This window comes from Stigmatopora argus, chromosome 20, assembly GCF_051989625.1.
Source record: "Stigmatopora argus isolate UIUO_Sarg chromosome 20, RoL_Sarg_1.0, whole genome shotgun sequence".
Taxonomy (NCBI): Eukaryota; Metazoa; Chordata; class Actinopteri; order Syngnathiformes; family Syngnathidae; genus Stigmatopora; species Stigmatopora argus.
The window spans coordinates 1,382,213-1,405,727 of NC_135406.1; the positions used below are offsets into that span (position 1 = coordinate 1,382,213).

Sequence of the window (23,515 nt, forward strand, 5' to 3'; positions counted from 1 at the left end):
TCCCTCCTATTTTGGGACTACAATTATGGGATACTTTGCCTTCAAGCTGCAGTGTCCTCCCTTGAATTTTGATTTATTTGGCTAGGATTGAAAATTGACATTGACATTGTGGTGCTGTATTTTTTTGTCATCTTTCAGTGCCACTGGCGGCCTTAGACGTCCACTCTGTCTGGCAGGGATCCCAGTTCAAATGGTTTGTTTGGACGTATGTCGCTGTCAATGGCAGCTCATTTATAAAGGATATTGATTGCACAGAGGCAAGGTTGTTGTTTCATAAATGAAAATGAAAAGTTAATGTGTGGTCAATGGAAAAAAACGGTAAAAAGCAATTCCACAGTAAATGATATGGTAGCGTAGTTGGTTTAATTACGGGTTTCAAATACTAAATTGCCCATTTTGTTGCTTTTTTTTCCAGACCGGGCATTTGGACTTCACCGAGAGGGAGTGATACGTTGGCCGAGCTCACTTCGAGGTACGTGAACGCAGCGCGCTTCTGAGTACTACGAGTACATCGCGTCGTCTTGAGTGACAGTCCCAGTCTTCAGTCTCAGTCTGCGTCTCGGTCTCAGTCCCAGTCGCAACTCAAGCGGACCGACGCCGACCCCGGGCGGACAACAAACGCACGGAGGGAGGCTTCCGCTCGAGAACAGATCCCCAGATCCCCCGAGCGACGCTGGCTGGCTGGCTGGCCTCGGGCGGGAGTTGCAAAGTTGCGAGCGTCGGAGGTAAACAAGCGCCGCGTTGCAGCGGGGGCTCTGTTCTGTCTCCGCACATGGCCGAGCGGGGGAAGTCCGGACATGTTTGAATGAGCTCCGCCGCAGACTTGCGAGGACACGAGGCTGAGGACGGGGACGCCATGGAGGCTCAGGCTCCGGCTCTTGCTGCGGCTCCTGCCCCGGCTGCGGCTCCGGTTGCGACTCCGGCTCCTGCTCCGGCTCCGGCTCCCGCTCCGGCTCCCGCTCCGGAGCCCCGTGAGGACGTGCGCTTGAGCGGCTACCTCCGCAAGCACAAGTCCATGCACCGGCGCTACTTCGTGCTGCGTTCGGGGACGGAGCGCGGACCGGCCCGCTTGGAGTACTACGAGAGCGAGAAGAAATTCCGGGGCAAGACCCCCGTCCCCAAGAAGGCCGTTCTCCTGGAGACCTGCTTCAACATCAACAAGAGGGCCGACTCCAAGAACAAGCACATGATCGTCTTGTACACACGGGCCGAGAGCTTCGCAGTGGCGGCCGAGAATCAGGCGGACCAGGACGAGTGGTACCAGGCCATGGTAGACCTGCAGTGCAAAAGTAAGTAGCAGACGTGGCACGGCCGGGTCCGGGGGCGCTTCATTGGGGTGGAGGTGGTGGTGGTGGTCTTGCTGGTCTTGGTGGTAGTGGTGGGGGCTTACTTGGGGCGCGTCGTCAATAGTTTGGAGATGATTTGGGACTCTTTGCGCAGTTTGGGGAGGTTGTTTACATGTATACATGTTCACGCCGATCCATTTGGACTAGTTCGGGGCCGGCGGCGATTGACGCCACCTCGGCCTAATCATTCGCCCCTGCTGCGTAAACACAGCTGTCGGGGCGACGGCCAGGTCACCCGTTTGACCTGCCCTCGCCTGGTATCGCCCTTCGGGGGCCGCGTGACGCCAGCGGGGCAAACCAGATTGGAGGAGTTCAAGGTGCTTCTCGCACGGGACCTTACGTAAAGCGTCTGATTAGCGGCGGTGGGGAAGCACCTGAGCTCCAGCTGGAGCTTGTAGGGTCTGCCAGATGCGTATTTTCCTCACATAGGACATCCCCTCTTTTCAGATTAGAGAGACCAAGACTGATGACACCAAAAGAAATTTGAGAGCAGACCAAGTCTAGTGTTTAGTAGTTCTGCTACCGATTCCGCCCAGACACGGTGGTCTTCAAGGGCCGGTTTGAACACAAACCCCCACCCACCCAAACAAAAACGCAGACGCGGGAGAGAAAAAGTTGGCAAACGGTCCGCACGCCGTCAGGATTGTGAAAAACTTCTCCCCTACTTGAAGAATTCCGCCGGGATGCGAGAGGGCGATAGCTTGAGAAATCACAGTTCTGGATTAAAGTTAGCAATCATCAGTAGCCGCGGGGGGTCCGGCCGGCGTAGTAGACGCGGGAGCTCTCCAGGCGTCCTTTCACAATCCCAGAATTTGCGCACATCCTTAAATCTGAACCAATGCCCTGTTTACATAATAAACGGCTTGATCCCGGGAAAGTGGCGCTATCACACGCGCTCCCCTAATCGCACAAAAACGCTCCCGCTGCCGTGCGCATCCCGCTTGTTTATTCAGCTGAGTCCAGTAAGACCAGTACAGTGTGGGTGCAGAGGGGCGGCTATTTGTTCAGCTATTACCATTGGCCGGAGCATGTAAGAGCTTAGCCTTGGAGTAGCTTCATCGTAGCCTCGTCGTAGCCTCGTCGTAGCCTCGTTGTAGCCTCGGCTCGCCCTTTGCCAGGAAAATTGGCACGGGGCGCCTCAGGAATGGTTGACCTCCGTGAAAGCAAATAGCAGAATCCAAATTTGGAGCCGCGGCGCCGGCTGTAAACAAGAAAGAAATTGTATCTGCGCGTGTCCCCGCATTGCCATTGGACAGGTCCTGTTAATTGGTGTCAACATTTGGGGCAATTGGGTTGGTTCTTGCTCACTTTCCCTTGATTTCCAGGTCACGCCAGGTGATGGCTCAATGGTGAACGACGGCTCCCTTCCTGTCCAAGTCGATCCCCGTTTGTCATAGGCTACGTTCTGTTGGTTTCAGGTCGCTAGCTATTGATCAATTCTAGGCGATGGTATAACCACTGGTTATGCACTGTTTAAAAGCTGGTGGTGACCGTTGTATTTTTGGGGTGCCGTCATTGGACGGGAGTCCCAAATTCAGTCGCAACTTCATGTCTACACGGGTGCGCAGTTGACTTGGGATCCACCCAGACCACGTCGTAAACCCCTTTGCTAGCCAGGATCCTGTAAATCAGCGCTAACGACCGCCTCGCTGGCATTTCCAACGCGTGACCTCATTGCCGTAGCACGTCGTGATGCTTTTCGACACCGCAAAGGTTTTTTTTTTCCCACTCTCTCTCTGTCTGTTCTCAGCGACTCCCCCTCTTCCCGCCCGCCCTCAATTTAAGCTTTGTACTTTTCCCAGGGCGGCCACGTGTGCCGCCTTCCCTCATTTGAACCGCGGCGCTTCCCGAAGCTCCGAGCGACAGCCCATCCCTCGATCCGGACCCGCGTCCTAGACCGCGATCCCCGCGCCGTCTCCTTTTCTGCGGTCGCAAAACAATGGAACCTCAAAGGACCGGCGCGTGGGTCGAGGGAGCAAACGTACTCTAGCGAACGGGAACACAACGTTCCCGCGAGTTGGGACAGACTAGTTTCTGTCGAAAATCCAAAAAACGAGGTCAAGGAGGATGCGGCAGTTGCGGGGATTGAGTTTTCACGCCAATTCCTCGGGGGCGAGTGAATATTTCATCCCACTTACATTTAAGAACTCCTGAATTTTTAAGTTGCCGCAGAAGACGAGGGGAGGGGGGAGGAGCATCTGAATGTTATATACAAAGCGCCGCATTGGGGACCACGTGGACTCGGACTGTAGATTCTTTTGCGTCCCGGAGGAAATTCCAGGGGCGGGACTAGTAGTAATGCAAGGCCACTCACTTCCTTGACCGCCGCAAGCGCGCTGCTAATGTGCACTCATCCGCAACAATCAATACTTTCGGGCCATTAAGTCCGACGTCCCGTGTAAATATTGCAATAGTCGGCTGCCGTCGACGGGGCCGGACGTCCAATCCATTTTGGAATAGACGTCCAGGCCTGTCGGTATTTTGATACTTTGTTGACTTCAAATATTTCTGTCCAGTATGTTTGTGTGCAAGATAGAGCAAGAACACCAGGTCACTACATTTTGGTCCAATGAGGTCACAGGTCACTTTTTTCAAAGGGATTAACCCATTCAAATGTGTTCGCCTGCACGTTAGCTTGACTAGCTTGCTTCCGTTTGCAACTTCAGACCCTCCCCAAAGAAGTCAACTTCCTGTATCAAGTGCTATTTGTGCGTTCTTAACGTAGAAGTAGCCAATAATAACCCTGAAGACATCCCGCGGCGACCGTCATAGGACAAAGCGTGCACTGTGCCACCAACCGCGGACACTCGAGACAGCAATTAGTGCTTAATTAGGGGGATGAGAGCCGCTTAGCGTGGCTTAGCGCTTAATGGGGCCGTGCAGATTTCACTGACCCGTCTTTCGCCATCCAAACACGGGCAGAAAGTAACACGCACGCTAGCCGTTTTAGCCTAGCTAGTGTTTGCCAAGCGCTTTGCATAGACAACACATGTTAGCCACAACAGGGGACAAGGTTTCCCTGATCATTCTTGAGTTTGACTTGATCAGGAGTGGCCATCCAAGGCATTTCAAGTGGGAGGGCCCCCAGTTGAAAGGAATTGGGCATCCATCGCTGTCTGAGGCAACTGAGGAAAAAAAAATCCTTCTGTCCTCCAGACAAAAGTGTGCGCAGAGTTTAAGGCCGATGTGTTTTCCAAACAAAGGAGCGACAAAAATATGCTAACGTGGAATCGAATGCTTTGTTTTTCCAGTCCCCGCTATCAGTCACTTGTAAAAGCCCCCCCCCCCAACCCTGTTTCTTTAGTTCCGTCTTTTAAAAACTCCCCAATTGTCTCCTTCCTGTTGTAAATCTTAATGGAGGAGCGCTGAAGAAAGCGCAAGACGACTCGAGTGAGTCATCTCAAGCAGCGTGTCGTGCGCGCTTGCTAGCGACACACACGGCACGTTAGCTCCATGCTAGCTCTGCTTTTAGCTTCCTCCGCTAGCTGACTTTGAGGTCACGGGGGCGAGCTCGGGTCAAAGTTGGGATGACTTCAAAGCCTTTTTTCTAGTACTCCCCGACGCAGTACGTTTTGCTTTACTCGACTCCGCCCCTGAACTTTCCATCCTTGTCGTTGACTTTTTCCACGCTGGTATGCGCGCTTGCAAAACGAGACCCCCAGGTATGTAGCCGGTGAGTACAGAGCCGGTCGCACAAGTCGGTGCATGCCTACTTTGCGCTCATATCTGCTTGGAAATCTAAAAAAGCTGCAGCCAGGGACAGAAACAAAACCTGGGTAAATAGTGGCGGGGCCACGTTGGTTCCCACGCCTGCAGCTTTACCCAGACTCTGTCGTCGTGTGTTTTTAGGTAAAAACCCCATTGACAAAGAAGCCGGCGGCGAAAACGGCGTCCCCAATCCCGGACCGGCCTTCAAAGAGGTTTGGCAGGTGAAAGTGTGGCCCAAAGGTCTGGGACAGGCCAAAAACCTGGTGGGAATCTACCGTCTCTGCCTGACCGACAAGACCATCAACTTCGTCAAGCTCAACTCCGACGCCGCCGCCGTGGTGCTGCAACTCATGAATGTCCGGCGCTGCGGCCATTCGGAGAACTTCTTCTTCGTGGAGGTCGGCCGCTCGGCGGTGACGGGCCCGGGCGAGTTCTGGATGCAGGTGCGTCTCGAGTTTCAGTGCGCCGTGTTTTCTTTGCGCGGAGACTGACATTAAATGGGCCCCCCTTTGGTGTTTTGTGTTGACGGCAGGTGGACGATTCCGTGGTGGCTCAAAACATGCACGAAACATTGCTGGAGGCCATGAAGGCCCTCAGCGAGGAGTTTCGCCAGCGAAGTAAATCTCAGTCCAACTCCGGTCCCGGAGGTGGCGCCACCGCTTCCAACCCCATCAGCGTGCCCACCCGCCGTCACCACTCCAACCCTCCCCCCAGCCAGGTGGGTTTCATCCGCCGGCCGAGAACGGAGCCTCCCGGAGGCGGCTCTAACGGCGGGACGGGGCCGTGCGGCGCCAGCGCTTCCCCCACGCCGCGACACGGCTTCCCCAGGTCTCGAACCGCCAGCGACGGGAGCAAGGCCGAGGAGGGCCTGATGGGAATCCGCAGCTCCAGTCCCTCTGCCAATGGATCTTGTTGTTCCACCACGCCCATCCTCAGGTCAAAGTCCACTCGCTCGGCGCCCGCCTCCACCGCTAAAAACCCTCTGGGTCTGATGCGCTCCGTCTCCACGCCGGCCCCCTCCCCCGCCCCGAGCCTGTCCTCCAGCTCGGGACACGGGTCGGAATTTGGGGGCGCGGGTCCCCCGGTGGGCACCGGCCCCTACGGCCGCGTGCCCTCACACCGCACCTCCGCCTCGGGTTCCCCGAGCGACTACGGCTCCTCCGACGAATACGGCTCGAGCCCGGGGGAAAACGCCCTCCTGGTCTCTGCCGGCCCGCCCGGAAGTTCCCTGGGCAGCGGCCAGTCCCTTGGTGAGGAGGGGGCTAATTACATCTTGATGGGCCAGCACCGCGGCAACGACCAAAGCGGCGCGACGTCCAGCTCCTTGCCGGCGCCCGGACCTCCGGTCTTTGGCTCCCAGGGCCAGACCAGGAGAGTGCTTCGCCGTTCCTCCAGCCGGGAATGCGAAGCGGAACGGAGGTTGCTGAGCAAGCGGGCCTCCCTGCCGCCCATGGCGCTGGAGAGGCTGCTCCCGGGTCAGCACCGAGCCGAGGAGCCGGCGGAGGAAGACTCGGCCGACTACGCCGTCATGTCGCGGAGCACCAGCCGCGAGTCCTTTTCGTCCACGTCCTCGGCGACGCAGAGGGAATTCCTGGTGGCCGCCGGAGGAGGGGGCTACATGGATGTGGCGGGGGAGTTCAAGGGCCAAAGCGCCGGGGGTTCCGTCAGAGTGGACAACGGCTACATGTCCATGTTGCCTGGAGTAAGCCAGCCCCCCGCGTCCTCGCCCCAGTCGCCGGCCGTCTCCGTCCCGGACGAGGATCCCAAAGCCGCCGACGATTACATGGCCATGACCCCAAACAGCAGCGTGTCCCCGCCGCGGCAGATCCGAGCCCCGCCGACCTCCGACGGCTACATGATCATGTCTCCCAATAGCAGCTGCTCGCCCGATCAGCGCGGGGGGCTCTCCTCTGGGGCTTGGGTGGGCAGCGGGAGCGCGGACAGCAGGGCCGGTAGCGACTACATGAACATGTCGCCCATCAGCGCCCGCTCTTTCGGCGCTAGCCCCCCTCCGCCTTCGGAGCACGCCCACCTCTCGGAGAGCGGTCCTGGTCCTCGGCAGCAGGTCCCCAAGATGGTGTACTCCTACTACTCCCTACCCCGTTCCTACAAACACAATCCCCCCTCCGGGCACTTTGACGAAGGTCCGGGACGTGGCCGGAGGCCCAACGGGGGAAGCCTCAGGGGAGGTCGGACCGTGGCCGGGCGTCAGGAGCCGACCCCCGCCAACGGTTCGGTGGCGGGGCGACACCTGTCGCTTTCCTGGTCCTCGTATTCATCCAGCTCGGCCAGCAGCGAGAGCCTCGGGGAGAGCGAGGACAGAGCGGCCAAGGCCCCGGGGGGCGGGGCCCCCATGGACGGTTCCAAGCTCCAGCAGCGACGAGGCTCCGGCGGCTTACCGAAACACGCCGTCCACTCTCGGAGCCGTCCCGTCAGCTTATTTGTCGACGTATCCAAAGCCAACACGCTTCCCCGGGTCCGCGAGAACCCCCTGCCCCCGGAACCCAAGAGCCCCGGCGAGTACGTCAGCATCGAGTTCAAGGGAGAAGACGCCATCCGGGCCCGGGTCGGAAGAGGGCGCGGCGGCGGGGGCCTCGGCAAGGCGTCCTCCAACCCTCACGGTAGCGACAACCGCCATCCTCAACACAGACCCGTTTCCTGCCTGGGGAATTTTCTCCCCCTATCCCGCAGCCCGTCCGCCCCCGATACGCCCCCGGCCGCCTCGGAGTACGTCAACATGGAACTGGGGCCTTCTCCGTCCCCCTCGCCGCTCACCCCGCTGGTGTTCCCCCCTTTCCACAGCCCTCCGACGCCCCCATCTCTGGCTCTCGTCCCCAAACTCCCCCATGCCGGATCGACCGCGCCCCTCGGGGCGCCGGCGCCGGTCGCCCAGGCGCCGCTGGGGACAACCCCGGAGATGATCCCAGAGTCGGAGTCGCCCACGTCGTGCGGGGACTACACGGTGATGGCCTTCGGCCTGAACGACGGCGCCGCTCCCAGGTCGTCCGCCGGCGTCTCGCCGAAAGCTCCTTCCCCGAGCAGGACCGAAGCCTCTGTGGCCCTAGCACGGGGTCTGGACTTTCCCTTAGCCAAAACGGGTCCCAACCCGGATCACGGAGCCAAGGTCATCCGCGCCGACCCGCAAGGCCGCAGAAGACACTGCTCGGAAAGCTTCGTGGCCTCCACTTCTCTCTCGGCCGCCGGCTCCGCCTCCTCTTCGTCAACCGCCTCGCTCTTCCCGGAGCAATCCGCCGGCCGCCGGCAGGCCTCGGACGTCACGCCGTGGCGCAACGGCGCCGTCCCGGACGGAGCCCCGCCGTCGCCCCTCGCCGGACGGCGGCAGCAGGCGGCGGTCACGCCGCCCCCCGCCGCGGAGCGGGGCCTCAACTACATTGACTTGGACCTGGTCGGCAAGGAGAACCCTCACTTGGGCCCGGACGGCGCCTCGGCCAGCCAGGCCCCGGCGCGTCTCTTCTCGAGTCTGGCGGCCAACCCCGTGGCCGCAGGGGGGGCCGCGGCCGGCGTCAACACCTACGCCAGCATCGACTTCTACAAATCGGAGGAGCTGCGGAGCCATCAAAACGGCAACAAGGAAGGAACGGGTAAGATTGTTTATGTCCTTTTGCCTTTTCGTCCCGTCGTACGGCTAATGCTAGCGTAACGCGTAGTAGTAGAAGCGCCCGGCTTCCGCTCGGCTTGAGCCATTGTTTTTCCGGTCGCGAACGTCTCGCCGCGCCACCGTTGACAAACAATGAAAGTATTCAGACCAGCCATCCGAGCGTCCCACCCGCAGTTGACCCCGTGACCCCGCGGCGTGACAGCGGGGGTGTTTGGTGATGCTTAGATTTTTCTGTATTCCTAGCGTCGCTTCCTAGAATGTAGCAAAGCACAAATGCGCTATTGCTCCGGCCAAAGTTTTCCGCGTTCCGAGAATGTTCCTTCTCGGCGGAGCGGGGGTGGTCTATAAAAGGCCGCAAACCCCACCGGACCACCCTCCCAGCCCCCGATAGCAAAACATTCCTCATTAGCCGGCGTCTGTGCCGAATTGGCCCGTCGGGGTCCACGTGGATTGGTGCGCATGGCTCCACAGTGGGCCTCTTGTCGTGGCTCCGCCCCACGCTGTTTGCCTAGCGGCCCCGCCCAAACATTTGGCACCGGGACTCCCGTCGCCGTGGGTCGCCCTTCCAGACGGCGCTTTTGGATACAAATGCTTAGTGGCTGCTAGCACGATGGCGATGGCGGCCAGAATGTTGCACCTCGCCTGCGAATGTTGAGCCGGGGCCAGGGTTCCACTCGCACCATCTCGCAAATGCCATTGGGTCGCCTTCGCCGCTTTCCTTTATCGCCGCCCAATGGATGTCGTTGGTTAAATATACAAAAATTGACTTTTCCCAAGTTAGAAGTTCATTGTCTCCGCATAATAACGACTGGAGAGCTTAGCCATTTTTCTCATCTGTCTTTAAAGGATGACGTCAATGAGCCGCGCTCCGACGTAAACAAAGAATCCATGTTTAGAATTGTACCAGCTTATCTGAGTCGTCACGTGTGGCAAATATTTTCTCAAGTTTAAACAGGGGAATCTTATCTTATAATGTCAAAGCGACATTATTTGGATGTATTCCTCCGCCTTTGATGTATCTATTTGCGAAATAGAAAAACGCAATCTCCACACTTTCTCGTCCCCCACAATGCTTTGTTCCCCACCAATCCGGGCGCCGAGGGGTTAAAAAAGACACTGGCGCGCACCCGCACGCACCTTAACATTATAGATTGTTTACGACGACAGGTGTGACGGCTGCGGAATCCGGGTCAGGCTAACCACGCGTTACGTAAGCGGCCACCACGTGGACCGCGCACCACCCCCCCCCAGCGGACCCCCACCCGCACCGGCGCCACTCACAGTGCTTTATCCGCCTGCGTCTGGGCCGTAAAGGGGAAAAATATGGCCGTCCGACCGCAGCGGCTGGCAAATAGACGCTGGCTAACTTGAGTTTTTCTTGCGTATTTAAGAAGATTTGCACAAATAGCGGAGGGCTATTCGACACGGCAAAGTGTTTGCTTTAGTCGCGGCTCGGCTTTTCACTCTTGGAATGATTGTGAATTTTGCCCTTTGCTCCTCTCCAAATCTGGCCCCGCCCACCTTTTGCAAGCCTTGCGGCGCAATGGCGGAGAAATCAAACGAATCGTTTGCTAATGACGGCTTCATATTTTCGAGATATTTATTATCCACGCCAGAACTGCTTTTTATTGGGTCCTTGATAGCAAATGATAAATGATACATTTCACTTTTGATTTCTAGGCTCTTGATTTTGAATGTACTTTCTAATTTGGGGATTGCAATTCATTTTCGTTGAGCCGGGAAAGCCACGCGAGGGAGGAGGAAAATGTTCCCACCCTTTCTGCCGCCCCTCCCCCCCCCCTTCCTCGCCTGCACTCGGTCACCTCCGAGCGTTGGCGTGCGGCGGCCGCGCGGTGGCCCGCATCCCAAAACGTCGCGCACAATTGCCGCTCTGTGGCGGAAGACGTCGCGAACTCCCACACCCGCGCGTTAGCCAATCGGCGACGATTTACCGCCCTGGAGACGGCCGAAGCGTCGGAAGCGGAAGGGTCGGCGGCGAAGGAAGCGACGCCGACGCCGACGCCTCCTCCGACGAAGCGGGCGTCCCGGCCGTCGCTAACCGGGCGAGCGCTAAGCCCATTACGGTCTTAGTAACAAGCTAACTCTCATCCGAGGAATTTGTCTGGATTTAATCGTGTTTGTTTACACGTCGTTGGTATATGGAGCGGGCGACGGCGGCGGTGGCGGCGGCGGCGGGGGGGTAGGTCAGAGTTCATTCCGGGGTCAGGCGAAGGGCGGCCCCGGGATCCGAGCGTAAGCGTAGATGGCGTCAAAAACAAATGGGAGCTGATCAAGAATGAATAAAAATGGAGGACAACAACATGGCAAAATCGAATATTTGATGTGACCAATACATTCCATTAAAATTTCATAAATTTAAAAAAAACAATGCCTATTGATTTGTCCTCTCACTATCAAAATACATGGATGCAATAGAATATTTAATCGGGAAAATGTTTGAATCTCAAAGGATATTTTGCACATGAGCCATTCTTTACAGAAAAAAAAGCCAAATCAAAAAGCCGTGCTCCAATTGGTCGTCCAAGGGCGACCTTACGTAAGAGGGGCGGCAGACGTGTTTGCTCAGCGCGCCCGCTAATGTCCGCGGAGCGGCCGTTAACCTTTTGCCGCGTTGCCTCAATTTGCCCGTATTTGCCACTAATAAGATGGCGACATTTTGTCCCGGTTCTTCGGCACCGCGCCTGATGAAATTACGGGGGTGCGCTTTGACGTCTCCGTTTTTCATGTTTGTTTCAATCGTCATTGTAAAAAGAGGACGTTACGAGACAAATGGGGAAAATACCTTTTTTTTAAGTTAAGGAATAAACAAACAAAAGAAATGACTTCATCATTTGAGGCCACCCTACTTTGCACGACAGCCCCAAAAAAAGCGAAACATGAAGGCGGCGCCTTTCAATTTTTTTTCTTTAAAAGAGGGAATAAACAACATGAGTCACTCCGTCGTCTTTCGTTCCCTGTATAATTTAACATGTCTGCTGTCGAAAAAGCTAAACATAGCCTCCGCGTGGACATCTCGCGCGCCGCCGTCGCTCTCCGCTTTGGCGCGGGTGGCCCGAACGGGCGCGTTTTTTTGTCGGGGTGGGGAGGGGGGACTTAATATAGCCCTCCGCGTCAGACGGAAGACCAAGAGTCGCAATTAGAGGATTTTAGCCAAGGAGCGATGCCGTGACGATTGTTGTTTTGCCTCACGGCGGCCACTTTTCGAATGACTCATTCCGCTTAGCAACACACACACGCGCACGCTAGGATGTCTTTTTTTTATTTTTTTTATTTATTTTACTTTTGGCTACTCGGAGCGATGACCTGATTGTTTAAACAAACAAGCGTCAGGCGGCCTTTTCCTTTATCAAACGTCTCGGTCTGTTTGCTCGCCGTGTGTGCCGTCGCTCTCACCGGGTTTCGGCTCGGCGCCGTTATTCCGCCGTTTGGGGAAAATAGGCCACGTTGGAGGATGGATGTTCTAACCAAAGATTTGTCTGCTCGCAGAGTGCTGATGCCAGCTAGCGACGTCGGCCTTGGAGGAAGAATCCGCTAGCGCTCAAATATCTGCTTTTTGGGACGCCACCTGCCGGCCTGCCTGGGAGGAAAAACTGCTTGACTTTGAGTATCCTTGCTTTCCTGGGAGACCTCCGCCAAAAAAACAAAACAAAACAAAAAACAACAACAACAAAAAACAGCTTTCGTTCCGTCCGTCGGAGCCAATGGGAAGAAGTGCCTCTTTCACACTCTGGACGTTTCCCAAAAAATGCAAACGTTACGTCCGAGCTGTTGTTTTGGAGCAGCCGGGTGAATGTGGACATTTTTTTAGCTTGATATTTTCGCCACTGTTATTTTTTTTTTGCCAAGAAATGGAGCCATACGCCGCAAGTATTTCCCAAACACGTAGCAACAAAAATCGGATTTAGCCCTGGCGCTAGTGGGAACCGTGTTTTTCCGAGTATAAGTCGCACCGGGCGTTCTTGTGTTGAATTTTGATTGTTTTAGTGCCGTCCAATCCGATTGAATCGCCAGGGAAATTTTGCTCCGTTTTTGCGTCGCAAGTTTTTAAGGTATGTTCGCTTCAAGTCCACTTCACGACCGCCCACAATCTATTAGGCCAAATATCTTTTAAGTGCGACTTATAGTCCAGAAAATACGGTCGGTGTCAGTTAGATTTTTTTGTTTGAGAATATTCCTTCCTTTTTTTGCGCGTGTTTGTGTGTGTATGCAAATAGACCGAGTGGATCCCTTCTCTCAGGACGCTAAATGCCATAATTCGACGGAACCAAACGCGTGTCACCCGCCCGTCGGAGCGTTTTCTCCGACCTCAGGCGTTCACATCGACAGCAGCATCAGCTCTCAAGTGCCTGTTTCGTTTCATCCTCTCCCGCGTCTTTGAATTGCATACTTTCAGGTGTATATACTGTGATTAGCTCGTTTGGTGCGAAACGGATCCACGGATCGGCGGACTCTAACCCAAAAACCGGACGGCCGAGGCGTCTTCTCCACTTGTCTTATCTTTTGGCAAGTTGCTATCGAGCCACGGCGTTAATGTGACGCTCTGAAGATAGTCCGCCGCCGTCGTCAGTTGGGTTTAGATAGCGATTAGCCAAAGTCGCCTTTCCGTTGGACGCCGATGTCTCTTTGGGTACGTTACGTTTGTAAAATGTACGCGCGGTTCTCTCTTCTACGATGTGGAACGGTACTCGCCGCTCACTTGTGACTCGACAAAGAAAACAAAAAAACTCAAGACTAAAAGAAGTCAAGTCAAACAACAGATGGACTCTTGCCGTCTTCTGTCGAGATTGGAATTAGCCTCCCGTTAGCCGCCCGTAGCGCACGGACCGTCCGTCAAGTAACCCGAGCGCCGCGGGCCGCTCGATGAATAGTCACGAGAAGTCGACGTGAATCGGAGCACAAACTGAAAGCAGATTCTTTGTCCAAAAACCAGAGCGGCGCTTTCTTTTCTACAGTCGGGCCCACCGTGGCGACGTTCCAGGAAGTCTTTCTGTCTTTATGACTTCCTGCCCGCCGCCGCAGAGGGAGCGAAACCGCCTGCCCTTGTGTACTGAAACGTCCTATCCGGCGGATAGTTTGTTTTTATTTGCAAAAGTATCCATACGCAAATTTGCAGGAAATGGGCCTTTTCCCCCGATAATCCGTCAGTGCGATAAACTAGTCATGAAATGGTATGGATAATAATGAGCTAACGTTGACGGCGATGCATTTTGACTGGGATAGGTGGATTGCCCCGCCCCCTTAACCTCACAAGAGTGGCGTTAATCCAATGTACAATGTGTTTGAGTTTGACGCTTTGAACAAGCTAGCTCGGGACAAGCGTTGGTATTTGAGACGAGGGTGACGGGGTCAGGTGATGTGAAAGCCAGTTTAGCTTATTTTATCTTAGTTTAGCATGGAGCCACGCCCTAGCATTTCTTACTGACACCCGTCAAATATCATGTTGTTTCCATTCCTCGCTTTTTAAAAGCTGGTGTCAAATCTGGCCTCCCACCATAATTGGCTACAGCCCACCCGCCCGACTTCATTGTTGTCGTCCCCCCCAAAAAAAGTAAGCAAGATTGTGCAACATGTTTTGCGACCAAGCTCATTTTGAAAATTGAATGTAACATTTGTGTCAGGACAATTAAGCAAAACTTAAACATTGTTTTGAATTAAAATTTGCCACAATTTGACATAGCGCCCTTCTGATTATTACCCAGGAGAGCAGTCAATGTCTTTATTTTTAAATAGACGTATTCTTATTTTCTCTTGTTGCTGCTGACTAACTTGTCGATATTCGCAATATTGCACGCACGAACTGTTAAAGCAGGATATGGAAATATGTACTTAGTGAGTGGATTTACATGTTTTCCTTTTTACGCTTGACCCATTTCGAAATGCAACAGTGAACCGCTTGAAAATGATAAAAACAGCTTGAGAACGGCCAACTGCTGTTTGATGGTGGCTAAACTGCGCCCTCTGGCGGACACAAACCGGAACAGCACACCACTGCCACTTTGCAGAGCGCGAGGTAAAGGTTTTTTTTTTTTTACTGGTAAACCAATTTAGTTGACGAGCCTAGAATAGTTTGTTTCATGTGTGATCAGTAATTGCCGGGTCTTCCGTCTTGTTTCGTTCTGGCACAACAACACAAAAAAAAGTGCAGATGTTTTTTTTTCCTTCCATGTTATTTCATCAGCAGAAGAGGAGATGGAAAATATGTGTCAGCGAACTGTGAAGCCGCCTGCACAGGAGCAACGAGGACACAACCAAAAGGCTGCCAAGTAAGCATCAAGTATTATTAACATTAACATCGACAGCGCAATGAGTTCAATGACTGCATATTTTAGTTTTTCCACATCTTGAACTGACTTTTATTCAAAATCTCCTGCTTCATTTTTTTTTTCATTCCCCAGACCTAAACCCTACACGGACTCGAAGGTGACGTTCCCCGTTGAAATCCGGAGGTAATTGAGTTCCGATTTGTTTTCCTCGAGATTCTCCTTCGTCCAAATGTGCGAGACTTGATTTCCACTCGACTCCGTTTTGAGGTTCTGACCTTCCCGGACAACGGGGACGTTCTCGGGTCTTGCCGTGGTGGTCCGTCTTTCCGTCGGGGTGGTCGATGCGTGTCGCCTGGGCAGCCTGACAATGGGCGAATTGGTAACGCTGCGTTCGAGGCCCGCGCGGGGGACCCCGTCCACGGGTCTACCGACCACCGCGCTGCTAGCGGACGCGCCGAAAAGCCTCGACCTCCCCGCAGGAAGCGTTCGCTCGGGGCCTTCCTCGACCCCTCTGACGGCGGTCTGGCTCGGGTGCGGTTTGGTCCGAGGATCTGGGCTGGTAAAAGTCCAGCGGGCAAGGTTCTGCTCCCGTTCCGACAAAACCTGCTTGACGGTAGGCTTGTCGGATCGTCCCACCACGGCGTCGGGATACGAGTTTTGTAGACGTCGGGGTCCAGACGCGGACTCCATGCTAGCCGCTTCCACTGGCCTCCGGCCAAAACTGTATTTGGACAAAGGAGCGTGATTCTCATTGGTCATTTTAAATCTGTAACGAGAGTTGTCAGTAATCCTCGACCAGAGGGAGTTTTGATCCGGCGCCGGCTTCCCGGATCCAAAGTTTGGCGGCAGGTACGACCTAGGCCTCGCTTGATAGCGACCGGCGTCGACCGCCACGTCTTCCCTTTGGGCTAACGCTCCCCCGCCATGCTTTTCGGGCCTTTGGTTCCTCCCGGAGAAGGCTTCCGAATTCAAAGCTTTCCCAAAATCTTCCCGTCGGACGAAAGAAGGCTGGAAAACCGACTGTCCGGGTTTAACGTTAGCACGGGGCAAAGGAGGACCGTGTTTGAAACTGGAGGCGTCCTGGCCCGAAGTTCTGGGCGCCCCGCTCCAATGGCCTGACGGCTTTTGCCAAACAGTTTTAGCTCCCGATGGAGGACTTCTGGCCGGAGGCGCCTTGAGGTAGTCCGCCGCAGAAATGGATTGAAACCTCGGCCCCCCTCGTTGGCTCGTAGGGATCCGCCGACCGGGTGCCGACTTCAGGATGACCACAGAGTACCGCCCAATGTTTTTGTCTGTTTGGACAGGTTCCTCGTCCGGATTCCGAGAGCGGGAAACCACGTCGGAGTAGCGCCGGCTTGACTGGAGTCCGGGAGAAGGACGCCCAAAGCGACCGGGCAGCGAAAACGGTGACATCTCGGTAACGACTCTTTGTGAACTGGCTACAGGAAAGGCACAGATAATTGTTACCTACATTCACATCCCATTTGAACAGTTTTTACTAACCAGTTTTTGACAAAATCTTAACCAAACTTCTCGAGTAAACACATTCAAATCCAATGTTCTTATCTTTGCCGCATTTCGACATAGGTCAACAACATTGACCTTTTTGATTAAAGAGTCACCCAAAATGGCCTCAACTGGTATTTTTTTTAATTTTTTTGTTTTCAATTGAGAATTAAAATGTAGTACTCACCTCCTGCAGAAATTGCCGTGGCCAAAGAAAGGACATTTGTACAGAGTGGCGCAAGGAGGACAAAGAGGAGTCTGCGGATGGCAACGCACCATCAAAGCACTGCAAAATACGTAAGATCACACACGGCAAAAGACGAGATATTTACCGAGTAACGAAGGGCATTTTGAACAATTTCCTCCTTGGCTTGTGTGTTGCTCCAAAAGCTTTCAGTGTGCTCAGACAAAGTAATTGAATGTGATTCCATACACCTGCTTTGTCTACTTCCTGACTGCAATGACATGGAAGGTGGAGGACTGGCCCTAAAACATATATAAATATTATTTTATATATATATTTTTTTTCTTTAAATTATCTTACAACTTATTTGTCATATTTTTTGAATGACTGAGTGATGTTGAAATAAAATGTATACTTGTTGGACTTTCCAACAAGTACATTTGATCTCAGCAGTTCCACTAGCAGCCTGTTGGTGGCGCAAGGACATTAAATTTTACTATAAATCGTCATCTCTGGCTAGTGCAGATTCTAAAATTTATTTAAGATTTTCTTCATTTTGTCATTGGATGCATTAGTGGTAAAAGACGAACTTAATTTTATTTTTTTAAGTATTTAGACGTCCAAACAATGCACAAAACAACGGATTACGGTAAATTGTATTCCACATTATAGGTCATACAGGAAAAGGAAAAATAATAATATATGACCGTAAAAGCAATTAGGGAACGTACCATCTAAAAAAATACAGTAATTACAAACAATACAAAACAGGTGGGATAAAAATTACAATACTGCGCATTACAGTCGTAAAACTACAGAAAAAATGACATATCACAAAAGGCAGCAAAATTACACAGCAAAAAAATCACATCACTTAAGTCAAAGAAACGAGTAGATGTATTACTCGTGTGTTTAAAAAGTATTTGTATCAAAATTCAACTTTTATAAAAAGTACAGTTGCTCGGGTAAAATGGTCCCTGCGTGATGACGTCACACGCCGCGTTGGCTAGCCCCAAAAAAAGTGGAGAAAACTTTTTCGAAGTCCCTCCGCCCCCCGTCTGTTTTTGTTGGGGTGCTAGTCGCTTCGTCTCCCGCTTGACTTAGCGTTAATTCGGTCCTCCCTCCGCTAAAATGTGGCTAAAACCGGACTCTACGTTTGCGTTCGGGTCGTCGCTCGAAGCTTCGACTTTTTAGGGGGCGAAAATCTCGGCGGCCGCTTCACCTCTGCGGGTCGCTCTCGTTAGCCACCTAGCTTGCTAAAGGGCTGCTAGTTGACCCGAAGACAAAACAAACAATTGATTAAAAAAACAGCCGCGGACATGGCGGAAACCAAAATTATCTATCACATCGACGAGGAGGAGACTCCGTATTTGGTCAAAATCCCCATCGGTGCCGAAAGTATCACTTTGTTGGACTTTAAACAAGTATTGAACAAGCCCAACTACAAGTTCTTCTTCAAATCCATGGACCAGGACTTTGGGTGAGTTGCATTAAGATTCCCTGCTATTATTGTTGGCCTGAAAATCATTCAACGAGGATTCCTCGGGTTCCGAATTCCGTCATGGTAAGAACTTGGCTTTTTTTTTGAGGGGGTGGTAATGGAGGGTGGGGGGCTTTTTTTTCTTTCCCTTTGCCCCCCACTCTTTAACACTTTGGCCTGCCAGGATTTCCTCCCCCTCCTTCCAGTCTCCTCCACATTGTAGGAATAATCTCCTCCCTGTTATCAATTCATCTTTTTGTGCTTGTTGCTAATCCTCCCGAGGAATGCAGGATGTCGGAAAAGTTCAAGGAATGGACGTCTATCCTCGTCAACGGCATCCAATGCTAATTTTACCGAATAACGGTTTAGCCGCTATTAAAGTCGGAAGGTTTTTCTAGTGTTTACGCTGAGTATGACAGAGTTACTGTTGGTTCGTGTAAAAAAAACATTTCCATTTCAAAGTAAACCGGGTGATTTTGTTCAAAGTGTTGCACCTTTTTTAATGAGTTCAATACATTGTGACGTTCAAATGTTGTAGGAAAAAAAAGTTGTCAGTTTTTGTTCATCCAAATTTTAACCTGGGAAGTAGAGAGTGTCTTGGTGGGTGTTTTTATTTGCCCGGTATGAGACCAGCTGTCGGTCATAAGAGTGTGTGTGTGTGTGGGTGTGTTTTATCTTAATTTTATTTATTTAAGCAAAAACAGGCTGGGTTCAAGCTCGCTCCAATCAATTTCTTCTTCTGTTCCAGAGTGGTGAAGGAAGAAATTTCAGATGACGCCGCCAAGTTGCCGTGCTTTAACGGTCGCGTGGTGTCCTGGGTAAGTACCCCAAAACAATTAGCGTTCCAAAACCACCACAAGACCATTTATCAGATGGTTTCTCGTGAGACTGCCCGGGAACACGTCTTTGACAGTCACTCGCCCGTTCCAGAGCCCGTCGTGGCAAACATTTCACGGAGAGACAAAAGCCGGAGAGCCGACTTGGCCCGGTCGAGCAGGTTTGAGGCTGGAGCATCTGTTAAGTGCATAAGAATGAAGGCGCTTTAAAGTAAAGAAAGCCGGGGGGAGCGATATGTGAGCCGCACGCTAAGAAGGGTGGAGAGATCCCAAATGAGGCGAAGGAATCGTGTGTGTGTGTGTGTGTGGGTGGGGAGAAAAGTGGCTGTGAAATTCCATTTAGTTGAATTGTTAGTCAGAAAATGCGCCAGGCTCGCATATCGCAGCATAAAGGAAGTACGTCTCGTACGCGCACAGTACTTGGGTGTTTGTTTGACGATAGAGATACGAGGAATAATGAAGGATTGAGTTTCCCCACGAGACCCCGACCTGAAAAGATCATTGTTTGCGTGTCAAAATAATTGACATCCTCGGTCTTGATCTCCCCCCTTCCCTAACTACGCTTCCCTCCATTCCTGGCGTCTGATTCCCCCCAAATTATTTTGCCAGCTCGTGTCTTCCGACGCCCCGGCCGCAGAGTCAGCACCCCCGGGGGCCATGCCCCCCCCGGAGACGACGGCGCAGCCTTCGCCCCCGCCGCCACCCCTGCCGCCCCCGCCCGCGGAGAGGACCGTGGGCATCGGAGACTCCAGGCCACCCTCGTTCCAGTGAGGAACCGAGCGCCTCACGCGAACGTAGGCGCCGAGCCGAGTCCAACCGTCGTTTCTTGCAGTCCCAACGCGACGGGTAGCGTGGAGACCCTGGACGAGCAGACGGAAACGGAGTCGGTCGTTTCCTTTAGGAGAGAGAGACCTCGACACAGGGAGAGCGCGGAGCAACACGGTGAGTCCCACCCACCCCGGCGGTCCACCGGCGCAGCGTCGAACCCCGACGTCGGGTTTCCCGCAGGGCCTCGCGTCAACGGACAAAGTCGCTTGGAGCGCCACTTGGCCGGGTACGAGAGCTCCAGCACCATGATGAGCAGCGAGCTGGAAACCACCAGCTTCTGCGACTCCGAGGACGACGACACCATGAGCAGGTGGGCCCGAGCCCCCGGAGGCGGGGCGCCGTCGTTCCCGTGGCCGGCCGCTTTCCACCGCTCCCTTACACATTTGACCGGCGATCGGGTAGGTTCAGCAGCGCCACGGAACAGAGCACGGCCTCCAGACTCTTGAAGCGGCACCGGCGACGCAGGAAACAGCGCCCACCTCGCTTGGAGAGGGTACGCCGCGCTCCGATCGGTCAAAGTCGGCCGCCCGCGACGCCTCCTTCCCGTGAACCTCCGCGAGTCGACTTTCTCTGGTCGTAGGCTTCGTCCTTTAGCAGCGTGACGGATTCCACCATGTCCTTGAACATCATCACCGTCACCCTCAACATGGGTGCGTCGTGGCGTCTCCGTCGCTCGCCGTCTGAGTTTGAGGAGAAAGTGTTTCCGACCATCTGGTGCTTTTCAGAGAAGTACAACTTCTTGGGCATCAGCATCGTGGGCCAAAGCAACGAGAGGGGCGACGGCGGCATCTACATAGGATCCATCATGAAGGGCGGCGCCGTGGCCGCCGACGGACGCATCGAACCCGGAGACATGCTCTTGCAGGTGAGCGACGTTCCGGCCGGGTCGACGTGCCGCCACCTCCGGCCGGGCCCAACGGCCGCTTTCCCCCGCTAGGTCAACGACATCAACTTTGAGAATATGAGCAACGACGACGCGGTGCGGGTGCTGCGGGAGATCGTCCACAAGCCCGGGTAAGCGGACGGAGATCTCGCTCGGTCCGGGTCGGCCCGTCCCGTCGCTGACGCGTCTTTGACCTCCGCCAGGCCCATCATCCTCACCGTGGCCAAGTGCTGGGACCCGTCTCCGCAAGGTTACTTTACCCTGCCTCGAAGTAAGCGACGCAGCCCGCCGATCCGACTCGAGTATTCCGGGGGAGAAGCTTTATGCCCCGTGCCGCCTCCCCCGTCTGCGCAGACGAGCCCATCCGACCGATCGACCCGGCGGCGTGGGTCAGCCACTCGGTCGCCATGACCGGCACCTACCCGGTCTTCCCGGGAAGCTCCTCCCTGAGCACCATCACCTCCTCCTCCTCCGTCACGGAGACCGAGCGTGAGTTTTTAATTGCCCGAACGTGGACCGCTGACCCGGACGGGGGTCTCAATGGAGACGTTTTGAAATCTCCCCGCAGGTTTCGACGACTTCAACCTGTCGCTCCACTCGGACATGGCCTCCGTGGCCAAGGCCATGGCGTCCCCGGAGTCGGGCCTGGAAGTCAGGGATCGTATGTGGCTGAAAATCACCATCCCCAACGCTTTCCTGGGTAAGAGAGCCGCACGTCGGTCCGTCGGTTTCCACTTGGCGTGACTTCACGGGGCAGGCATTATGTGACGGGAATGAAAAGCATGTGATTCGAGAGCGCCTCTTTTGACTGAAACCATCTGTTTAAATTGGAGTCACCTGCAGCCGAGCGGGCAACGCAATGCAATTTGTCTGTCAAATTGAAGCGTCCCCGTTTTTGGCTAGCTTGAGATAGTTTACGAGTCGGCCACTCAGGAGGTCCTCCGCGTTGGGCGCAGGCTCGGACGTGGTGGAGTGGCTGTTCCACCACATCGAGGGCTTCCAGGACCGCCGCGAAGCCAGGAAGTACGCCAGCAATCTGCTGAAGGCCGGCTTCATCCGTCACACGGTCAACAAGATCACCTTCTCGGAGCAGTGCTATTACGTCTTCGGGGACTTGAGCGACTGCGAGAACTGTGAGCGACACTCCCGAACCGCCCAAAGCGCCGGGCGCAGCCAACGCCAAATCGTAACCGAGGCCGTCTTGTGCGCAGATATGGCCAACCTGTCTCTGAACGACAACGACGGCTCCAGCGGGGCCTCGGATCAGGACACCCTGGCCCCGCTGCCCCTGCCCGGGGCGTCGCCTTGGCCCGTGATGCACACCTTCCCCTACCAGCCCTACGCCGCCCACCCTTTCTCCAGCCAGCCGCCCCCGTACCACGAGCTCAGCAGCTACAGCTACACGCCGGGAAGCGCCGGCAGCCAGCACAGCGAAGGTGAGCCCCGATCCATTTTGACTCGCTCGGTACGGCCGCCAACTCGAACCGGCTAGCCGCGGTCCCGCGCTAGAAGGAACGTAGCCGGCGCCGATTTTGTACGAAGCGAACAAACGCCGTCCGTCTCCCTGTGCCCAGGGAGCCGAAGCAGCGGGTCCACGCGAAGCGAAGGGGAACGACGGCGAGGCGGCAAAGGGCCCGGCGGCGGGGAGAAATCTCCCGCCGGCGACGTCACGGGGGGCGGCGGCGGCGGCGACTCGCGTTCCGGCAGCGGTAGCGAATCGGAATACTCCACCCGGAGCAGCCTGAGGCGCGGCCACGGCTCGGCCGCTCCCAGCGAGCACAGCCACGCCTCCTCTCAGCGCTCGCACCCTCACCGCATGGCGCAGCCCCCTCACATGTCCCCCTACCCGCCGGGCATACTTCCTTACAACCCCATGATGGTGATGATGGTACCTCAGCACCCACACCCCGCCATGGCCAACGCTCACGGCCACGCCCTCCCTCACCCGCAACAGCTAGCCGTGGGCCCCGCACACCTGGTCCCGCCGCCGCCGCCCCTGTCTTCGGCCTCGGCCGGGCCTCCCGGGGCGCCGCCCACGCGCGACTTGGGTTCGGTGCCCCCCGAGCTGACCGCGTCCCGCCAGTCCTTCCACTTGGCCATGGGCAACCCCAGCGAGTTCTTTGTGGACGTCATGTAGCCTCGACTCACGAGTCCGCGGCGCTTTTCGGGGTTTGGCGAGAAGGGGTTAGGCGTTGACGAAATGGGACATTGAACGAACGCCAGGGTCCAATTTGACGCGTCGCCCCCACGCCAAACGTATCAACGGAGCGTCGTTTTTGTGCGCTTCCTTTGGACGTTGCTCGTTTTTTTGGTCCCGTTGTGTCCAGACCGAGCGGCAAACACTCCAACGCTAAAAGCTAAAGGTTAGCGGTCGGACCGAGGAGCAGAACTCAAGCGTCTTTTTTTGTTGTTGTTTTTTTTTACGGCATTGTTTGACAATGAACGCGTGTCTTTCTCTCTGGAGGATTCGACACGCAACTTGGCTGTAATGTAATGCCAGTCAACTTTTGCGTTTCGTCGTCACGTAGCAAGTTGCGACGCGTACTGTACGATAGCGGTTTTGTGGTACACGTTGGTTAAAAAAAAAAAAAAACACCATTCAAAAAGCGGTACTTTAAAAAGAAATAGAAGCCAACCGTCAGCCGCAATCCTCACCAGCTTTTTTTGTTAACCGATGAGCATTATTCACACTTGTTTTTTTTTTTTTTTAACTAGAGTGAGCATATAGATCATGTATAACCCAAATACCAAGGTGCGAAATGAAGTCATCCTTTCAATGTCTTATTGATTTCATATTGCTAACTTTTGTCCCAAAAATAAAATGGAGGTTTTGACCTAGAA

The 23,515-nt window shown here is 54.5% G+C and overlaps 3 protein-coding genes across 9 annotated transcripts; 2 read left to right on the forward strand and 1 right to left on the reverse strand.

Annotated features, from left to right (window-relative positions):
• The first annotated feature begins 34 nt into the window (after positions 1–34).
• LOC144066264 (insulin receptor substrate 1-B) lies at positions 35–16,761 on the forward strand. Of its 6 annotated transcripts, none has more exons than XM_077589666.1 (10): positions 35–193; positions 416–472; positions 570–1,289; positions 5,196–5,497; positions 5,587–8,656; positions 12,181–12,298; positions 14,580–14,704; positions 14,876–14,957; positions 15,090–16,374; positions 16,660–16,761. In XM_077589666.1, the coding sequence occupies exons 3-6, from the start codon at positions 806–808 to the stop codon at positions 12,186–12,188; spliced, it is 3,864 nt and encodes a 1,287-aa protein (XP_077445792.1). In that variant the 5' UTR covers positions 35–193; positions 416–472; positions 570–805; the 3' UTR covers positions 12,189–12,298; positions 14,580–14,704; positions 14,876–14,957; positions 15,090–16,374; positions 16,660–16,761. The 6 variants fall into 6 exon arrangements, with proteins under 6 accessions (XP_077445792.1, XP_077445796.1, XP_077445795.1 ...); XM_077589670.1 differs by lacking the exon at positions 35–193 and having other exon boundaries at positions 411–472; positions 570–725; positions 822–1,289; XM_077589669.1 differs by lacking the exons at positions 35–193; positions 416–472 and having other exon boundaries at positions 483–1,289; positions 15,090–15,140; positions 16,262–16,374.
• LOC144066282 (uncharacterized) lies at positions 14,707–17,020 on the reverse strand. The gene is made up of 3 exons (XM_077589711.1): positions 16,796–17,020; positions 16,651–16,721; positions 14,707–16,396 (listed from the first exon to the last, which is right to left on the reverse strand). The coding sequence occupies exons 1-3, from the start codon at positions 16,810–16,812 to the stop codon at positions 15,099–15,101; spliced, it is 1,386 nt and encodes a 461-aa protein (XP_077445837.1). The 5' UTR covers positions 16,813–17,020; the 3' UTR covers positions 14,707–15,098.
• A 559-nt stretch (positions 17,021–17,579) lies between these two features.
• Positions 17,580–23,455, forward strand: dvl2 (dishevelled segment polarity protein 2). Of its 2 annotated transcripts, XM_077589676.1 has the most exons (15): positions 17,614–18,127; positions 18,876–18,945; positions 19,573–19,730; positions 19,796–19,905; positions 19,972–20,101; positions 20,194–20,284; positions 20,372–20,441; positions 20,517–20,656; positions 20,729–20,805; positions 20,878–20,945; positions 21,029–21,163; positions 21,243–21,374; positions 21,631–21,807; positions 21,886–22,110; positions 22,249–23,455. In XM_077589676.1, the coding sequence occupies exons 1-15, from the start codon at positions 17,967–17,969 to the stop codon at positions 22,809–22,811; spliced, it is 2,307 nt and encodes a 768-aa protein (XP_077445802.1). In that variant the 5' UTR covers positions 17,614–17,966; the 3' UTR covers positions 22,812–23,455. The 2 variants fall into 2 exon arrangements, with proteins under 2 accessions (XP_077445801.1, XP_077445802.1); XM_077589675.1 differs by having other exon boundaries at positions 17,580–18,127; positions 19,796–20,101.
• Positions 23,456–23,515: the final 60 nt, after the last annotated feature.